This window comes from Elephantulus edwardii, unplaced genomic scaffold (assembly GCF_000299155.1).
Source record: "Elephantulus edwardii isolate Elephantulus edwardi_28Jun2011 unplaced genomic scaffold, EleEdw1.0 scaffold00012, whole genome shotgun sequence".
In the NCBI taxonomy this organism is placed as follows: domain Eukaryota; kingdom Metazoa; phylum Chordata; class Mammalia; order Macroscelidea; family Macroscelididae; genus Elephantulus; species Elephantulus edwardii.
Genome location: NW_006399762.1, coordinates 15072422 through 15080544, shown reverse-complemented (window position 1 = coordinate 15080544; position 8123 = coordinate 15072422). Strand labels below are relative to the sequence as shown.

The 8123-nt window shown below is 36.0% G+C and overlaps 1 protein-coding gene across 1 annotated transcript in view; it reads right to left on the bottom strand.

The window, feature by feature from the left end:
- Positions 1–8123, bottom strand: part of NDST4 (N-deacetylase/N-sulfotransferase (heparan glucosaminyl) 4) — a 697622-nt gene that overhangs the window by 94097 nt on the left and 595402 nt on the right. Inside the window, exon 8 of the mRNA XM_006881069.1 lies at positions 5822–5918. Within this exon, the coding sequence (XP_006881131.1) occupies positions 5822–5918 (97 nt within the window). The remainder of the gene's footprint in view (positions 1–5821; positions 5919–8123) is intronic.

The following is an 8123-nucleotide window of genomic DNA, read 5'->3' as shown; positions in this document are numbered from 1 at the left end:
TAATCATTGTATGTTCTCTTTCATTCTTACTTCTAAATAAAGGAGTGAATAGAAGCCATACATACAACAAAGTTGAGTCGTTTCAAGCTAGCTATGCCTTTAGGATCACATTCATATTATTTATTGTAATACTTTCAGGAAATGAACTTCCAAAGCAGTTGAGGTGTTGCCAACTGAATTCGTGTTGTTGTTGTTATGTGTCATTGAATTAAGTATTACTCATAGCAAACCCTATGGATAGCAGATCTGAACCCTGTCCTGTCCTGTGCCATCTTCACAATTCCTGACACACTAGAGCCCATTGTGGCAGTCACCATGTCAATCTACCTGGTTGAGTGTCTTTCTCTTCTTTTCCAACCCTTCATCTTTGCAAACATAATGTCCTTCACCAAAGAATAGTCCCTCCTAGCAACATACTAAAATCATGTGAGGCAAAGCCCCATCATTCTTACCTCCAAAGAGCACTCTGGCTACATCCTATCAAAGACATATTCATTTGCTCTTTTGGTAGTCGTTAAGATGTAGAGCTCTTTGCCAACACCACAATTCAAAGAAATAAATTCTTCTTCTGTCATCCCTATTCAATGTCCAACTCCCAGATGCATACCAAATGATCAGAAAGACCATGGCCTGAATCAGATGCATCTTACATTATTTCTCCTCAATAATTTGGAGAGGTCTCTAACTGCAGACTTTCCCAATGCAATACCTCTCCTGTATTTCTGACTGCTGGTATTAAGGGTGTTCAATTTAGACCTAAGTAAGATGAAGAACAAAATATGATTCACATTTCTATGATTTGGTGAATTATAAGTATTATTCTAGTCAATTTAATATTGGATGATATTTTTCACAGTATATTGATGATTATGATGATGATCCAGTTCCTTTTTCTTAGAATAAAAGGGAAACTTTTCCCCTATATGATTAGGCCAATAATAAGATAAATATAAAACTTTATCTTCCTGTCTTTGTAATAGGAAGAGCAGGGGGAAAAACAGATTTATAATTATCAGCCTTTATTTTTCCATTAAAACAAAAACATAATTATCATTGATAAATGATAGAAATGTGTCTTCAAATTAAATTTTAACATCATTTTACAGCACAGAGATGCTTTATTTCTTTAGTAGTCATTTTAAAGTTACCACTGTGTGAGGGAATTGGTTGAATATTAACAAACATTTTTAAAAAACAGGAAAGGTGACATATCTGGAAATATTACTGCTTTTTCCTCCTTCTTGCACATTTGTAAGTTATTATTAGAATACAATTTATATTTTTGGAGGAAGAAAATATTTTAACAACAAATGTCTAATAGTGTGGAAACTGTACCTGCAAGCTTTCAAATTATCTGCTTGTATATATATAACCAGTATCTTCATCTGGGCCAGGTTTACTTATTATTATTGTTGTGTTGTGTTATTGTTTGTGCACTCAATGATGAAAATGCTTCTAGTCAAAGTAGTGATTCAAAGACATCGAATCTACTCAGTAAAATCTTTAATTAATCAAGACATGAGCAAAGTGTATAAAACTGTCACATATTGAAGAAAGTATAAAATATTATAATTGAAAGTGTCATCTTACTGGTGAAATACTTTCAATATGTTTTACTACATATTATATATTTGTCCTTCAGCACATGACAAAATATCCAGGGGGAAAATGCCTGATGAATCTCAAGTATATAGGAAAATATTTTCAAATTATATTTACATGCAAAATTATTAATAACACACATAAAATATTTGAAAGTATCAGTGGTATTAAGTCTCACTCAAGGCTATAAAACCGTTGTGTTTAGCTAAAATACTTGTAAAAATCTCATTTAATAAAATAATTTAGTACTTTCTTAAAAAGTTAGAAATATCATTTGATCCACCAGTTTCACTAAGTGATCTTTATTCAAAAGATGTAAGAGATGTGACATAAACTGATTTCTGCATATTCATGTTTACTGTGGTATAAAGTACAATAGCAGAGAGATGGAAACAAATAAGAGTCCACTCATGGATGAACAGAGAAAACATCACATATACACTCTATGGAATGATATGTAATTGTAAAGAATAATAAACATTTCACAAAACACCACATCACGTGGATGAACCTGGAGGCCATTAAACTAATGAAATATGTGAGTCGCAAAAAGATAATATTATATGATTTATTTGTTTTTAATTGTTGTTGTTATGTGTCCTCAAATTGCTTTAGACTCATACTGACCGTATGTACAACAGCTCTGAACCCTGCTCTATTCTGAGCCACCCTTACTGTTTCCAACACACTAAAATAATTCATCTTATCAAGGGTGTTCCTTCCTATCCTGTACCTCCACTCTCACAAGCATAATGTCCCTCTCCAAGGACCTGTCCTTCCTTGAAACATGACCAAAGTATGCCAGATGGAGCATCAATATCTTTGCCTCCAAGGAGTAGCCAGGATGCTCCTTGGAGGCAAGGATTCTGGGGTTTTGTCTGACATACTTTGGGCATGTTGTAAGGAAGGACAGGTCCTTGGAGAGGGACATCATGTTTGGTAGGGTGGAGGGACAGCGCAGGAGGGGAAGACCTTCTATGAGGTGGATTGATTCAGTGACTGGGGTAATTGGGGTGGGTGTGTCAGAGGCAGTGCAATTGGCACAGGATAGAGCAGGGTTTGGGGCTGTTGTACATAGGGTCACTATGAGTCGCAAATGAGTTGAGGGCACATAACAACAACAACAACAACAACAAGAAGATGAACCTGTTTGTTCTCCTAGCAGTCTATGGTATATTCAATACTCTTCTCCAGCAGCACAGTTCAAAGGGATCAATTCTCCTATCATCCCTAGTCATTGTGCAGCTTTCTTATGCAGAGTACATAATTCTGAAGACCATGGTCTGAATGAGCCACACCTTAGTCTCAAGACAGACACCATTGCTCCTCAGTACTCTGAAGATGTCCCTGACAGTAGACTTTCCCCAAGGAAATTTATCTTTTTATTTCCTGGCTGCTGGTACCAAGAATGTTGATTGTGGAACAAAGTTTATTATCTAAGAAAATGAAAAATCCACAAGAACCAAAATATTCTCCTCTAATTTTAAAAATCATTCAAAGAACACATTTGAGGACTTGAAGGCTAATAAATAAAGATCAATGAACTGTGAGAGGATACCAAGAATATCATCTATGAAGAATTCAAGTGGTTATTACAAAGACATAGGAGGATGAAAAGACTGAGATGGATGTCAGAAAGGATTTAATTTTGCATTAGAATGCTGAGAAGCCAAAACAAAGGGAAGAAATCAGAAAGTTAAATAGCTTTCTCAAAAATTTGGAAATTGAAATACCATTTGACCCAGCAATTTCATTACTAGGATTATAGCCTAAATAAACCAGAGCTGCCACCCAAACATTTATATACAAATCTATGTTTATTGCTGTGCTATTCACAATTGCAAAGGGATGGAAGAGACCCAAATGCCCATAAAGAAATGAATAAAAATACCATGATATAGTCACACAATGGAATGCTATACAGTGTTGAAAAATAAGGAATTCATAAAATATTACTCAATATGGTTGACCATCAAGGATGATATGCTTAGTGAAATATCTCAGTCCTGAAAGGACAAATACTGCATAATACCACTGTTATAAAGCAAGACTGACATGGGAGTTGAGGGGAACTAAGAAAAGAGAGGACATATAATTAATGCTGCATTGGAACAGATGAAGGGAAGAACTGTTTAAAAGGAACATATGATTAGTCCTTCTTTGTATGACAACAGTCCAGAATAAGAAGTGCTTAGCAAAGCAGACTGGGGAGGGAGGCAGGGAGGGAATTATACAACACTAAATTAATTTTTTCCCCCAATGTGACCTGGGAGTGCTTGGGAAGGAAAATGTGTATTAATGAATGAGTGAAAATAAAGTTCTGCAAACTTTTCTTAAAATCACAATTAAAAAAGGATTTGCAATACTAAAAAAAAAAATAAAAAAGAATACACAACAAAGTATTACAGTGGAATGTACAAAGAGCTGGAGTCAGAAAATCAAAATGGACAAATTTTCTCAGCATTTCTTAAGCTGAAGAAACTGAAGAATAAATCCAAGCACTGAGTGACAATACTTAAAGATGCTATAGGCAGAATATGAAATGATCCACGAAGCAACAAAAGAAGATGGAGAGTTACTGTACCAAAAAGAACTGATCAACACAGAATAATTTCATGAAATAGCTTATGATCTAGAAGCAATGATAATGACAATGTAGTTGAAACTACTCTGAAGGAATTTTTAAAAAATCCTCTGGGGATTGATGGAATACCAATTGACACATTTCAACAACAGATGCAGTTCTGAATGTGCTCCCCAGATTGTGCCAAGAAATCTAGAGGACAGCTACCTGGCCAACTGACTGGAAGAGATCAATATTTATTGATTGAAGTTTGTTAGGAATTGCATCTTGCTTATGTCCGTAATCATCACTCTTAGCACAAACAGTCAGGAAATCAAAAGACAAATTGCTTTAGGAAAATACGTTGTCAAGGAACTCTCAGGAATGTTAAAAAGCAATGATGTCAGTCTAGAAACTAAGGTGTGCCTGATACAAGTCATGATTTTCTCAAGAACTTGCTATGCATCTGAGACTTGGGCTATGACTAAGGATGACAGAAGAAGAATCAATGTTTTTGAATTGTGGTGCTTGAGAAGAGTGTGGAACATACCAAAGACTGCTAAGAGAACAAACATGTCTGTCCTGGAGAGGATAAATCCGGGCTGCTCCTTGGAGGCAAGGATTTTGAAACTCTTCTTCTTTGGACATATTGACAGGAGAGATACACCCTTGGAGAATGACATCCTGCTTGGAAGGGAAAGAGGGCCAGCACAGAGGAGGAAGATATTGAATGAGATGGATTGATGCAAGGACTCTGGCAATGGGGGCAGGTGAGTAAGAGTGAGTGAGATTGCCTCAAGAGTCAATAAGGCATGATTTGGAACTATTATTCATAGAGTCACTTTAAGTCATAGTTGACTGGGTGGCACATAACAATAACAACATTATAGAACATTAAGGAATTGTTTGCACAGATAAAGAAACATTCATTGAAGGTTATCAGACATAGATGGGGAAAAAAGGAGGAAGGGGGATCACCAAAAATAGATAATACACACACATTAAGATGAGTAAAAGGAAAGGCAAAATACAGGTGGTGATCAGTAGAAAATCACCAAAGACAAGACATAGAAAAGTGTGTAAATGGAAGAGTGAGGTTACAATGTTGGTAGCAAGTACAATCACTGGCATGAAACAAAGTATGCATAAAAGAAAAAGAAAGAATTTTTGCTGCAATCTCAAAGGTATGCAATTCAAATCCACCAGCTGCTTTGTGGGAAAAGATGGACAATCTCCTCTTGTGCAATTTATTGCTCTGAAAACCCACTAAAGGGTCCACTGTGAGTTAGTATCGACTTGACAGCACACAAACACAAACATACACTCAGAAAATAAAAAAACCAGATACCACACTATAACATCTAAACAGAACATTTAAAACAATTTGACATATCTGTTAAGTAGTTTTAAAACTATAGTTAAGAAATGTTGGGCTTAGTTGTAACTAATGAGTAACCTTTACTGGAATTCTCTTGAGGATTTTGGTATAATCTATGTGGTATATCTGATTCATATATGATCAAAAAAGTTCTGAAGAAAAACTTGCTTTAATGTCTAAATATTTCACATGGTAAACACAATTCTAATCCAATAATTCCATATAAAATGCTTTCATAATAAAAAATTAATGCAAAAATTGTAATGGGTGAGTCTCACCTGTTTTTTGTGGGCCAATCACGAGGAATTTTGGTAAGTGATCACAAGTTTTTTCTCTGGACCAGATGTCTTTGTGTCGTTTATCATCACATGGATTCTGCCAGAAGAAAGGATAGATAATTTTATTATGTGATGAATATATGACTTCGTTCCCTAAAAACTATTCAATGGTAGAATCAATTTATTTCTTTTTTATCCTTAGAGGTAGGTATTTTTCACTTAGGTTTTGTGATTCTATGAAGTTCTGAGTGATTCACTCATCACTAAGAATGGAGCTCAGTGTTAAGTCAATCCTGCTCTTATTTTCTAATATTTGACTGGTTTCTAACAACTGAGATTCTCCTTTATATCTGGATTTAGAGTCTGCATCTTAATATTAAAGACTTTGGCTTAGATTGGCTTGGTCTGGCGATCGTGTTTCAGATGTCGGGCTTCAACTACACTTCTTCATAATTTTTCCTCCCTTTAGGATGGAATACTATCTCTGAAATACAAGATTGGCCAATTTCTCTTTTTCTTTTCACATTATGTGCTGCACATTGACCCAACATTGGCATAATTACACTCATTTTTAAGCCACAACCATATATTGATATCATCGAAACCATTACTTCTAGACCAAGTCTCTTTCCTGAACATTGCTAATGTCAGACGGATCTTAGATGAAAACAAAGAATACCAGAAGAATGTCTATTTATGTTTTACTGAGTATGCAAAGGCATTTGATTATGTGGATCATTACAATTTATGGCTAGCATTGAGAAGAATGGGAATCCCAGAGCACTAAATCATGCTCTTGCAAAATCTATACCTAGAGCAAGAAGCTGTTGTGCAAACAGAACCAAGAAGCAATGGACAGTCAGTTTGTGGACTGGTGCCCAATTGGCTTCAAGGTTGGTATTAATTGCCAGCCTTCCACTGTGGTGTCTGTCGGAGATCTAACGAAGATACAGCAAACTGTGTGCATGCTGAGCACCATCATAGCTGTTGCTGAGGCTTGGGCTAGCCTGGACCACAAATTTGATCTGATGTATGCCAAGCATGCCTTTGTTCTGTGGTACATGGGTGTGGGGATGGAAGAAGCAGAGTTTTCTGAGGCTTGTAAGGCTGCCCTTGAGAAGGATTATGAGGAAGGTGGAACAGATAGCGCAGGGGGAGAAGATGAAGGTGAAGAATATTAACATATAATTGTATACTCCATTGTCTTAGGACTTGAAAATTTTGTTGTCTTATAAAACTGTGATTCTCAACTGTCAATAAAGGTTTCTACTTGAAATGTAAATAAAAAATGAAACACTGGATAGTTTAAAAAAGAAGTATGTTAGGGATTTATTCTCTCACCATACCTATTCAATCCGTATGCTGAGCAAATTATTCGAGAAGTTTGACTCTATAAAGAAGAATGTGCCACCAAGATTAGAGGAAGATTCACCAGTAATCTGTGTTATGGCGATGACACAACCTTGCTTGCTGAAAGTGAGGATGACTTGTTGCAGAAGATAAAAAAATACAGCCTTCACTATGGATTGTGTCTAAATGTTGAGGAAAAAAGTTTCTTACCACTGAATAGGTAAGATCATGATAGATGAAGAAGAGATGGAAACTGTCAACAACTTCACCTTTCTTGGATCCACAATCAACACCCTTTGTAATAGCAGTCAGGAAATAGGCTTATTGTACTGAGAAAGTCTGCAGTTGAAGACCTCTCTAAAGTATTGAGGAATAATGATGTCAGTTTGCAGATAAGTTGTATATGATTCAGGTAATGGTCTTTTCAATAACTTTCTGTGCATCTGAGAGCTGCATAATGAGTAAGGATGACAAAAAAAATTGCTTTCTTTGAGTTGCGGTGTTGGAGAATAGTACTGAACATCCCATGGGCTGACAAAAGAGCAAGCAAATATGTCTTGGAGAAAATGCAGCCAGAGTGTTTTTTGGGAGGCAAAGATGAAAAAGCTTCACTGCACATACTTCAGGCATGTTACTAGGAGGCCCTATTCCTTGGAGAGGGACATGATGCTCAGATAGGCAGAAGGCTGGCAAAAATGAGGTCGATCCTCTACTAGGTGGATTGACATAGTGACCGCCACAATGGATTCTAATGTATCAGGAAGTTCGATAATAGCATAGGTTAGGACAGGGTTTAGATCTGTTCATAGTTTTAAGTTGTATATAAGTTGCTATAAGTTGTACTTGACTTAATAGAACCTAAAAACAACAGCAACAACAACAACAAACCAAAACCCAACAGCAACTGAAATATATTAATTTTTTCATAGTCTTTTCTGAAATATGTAATATT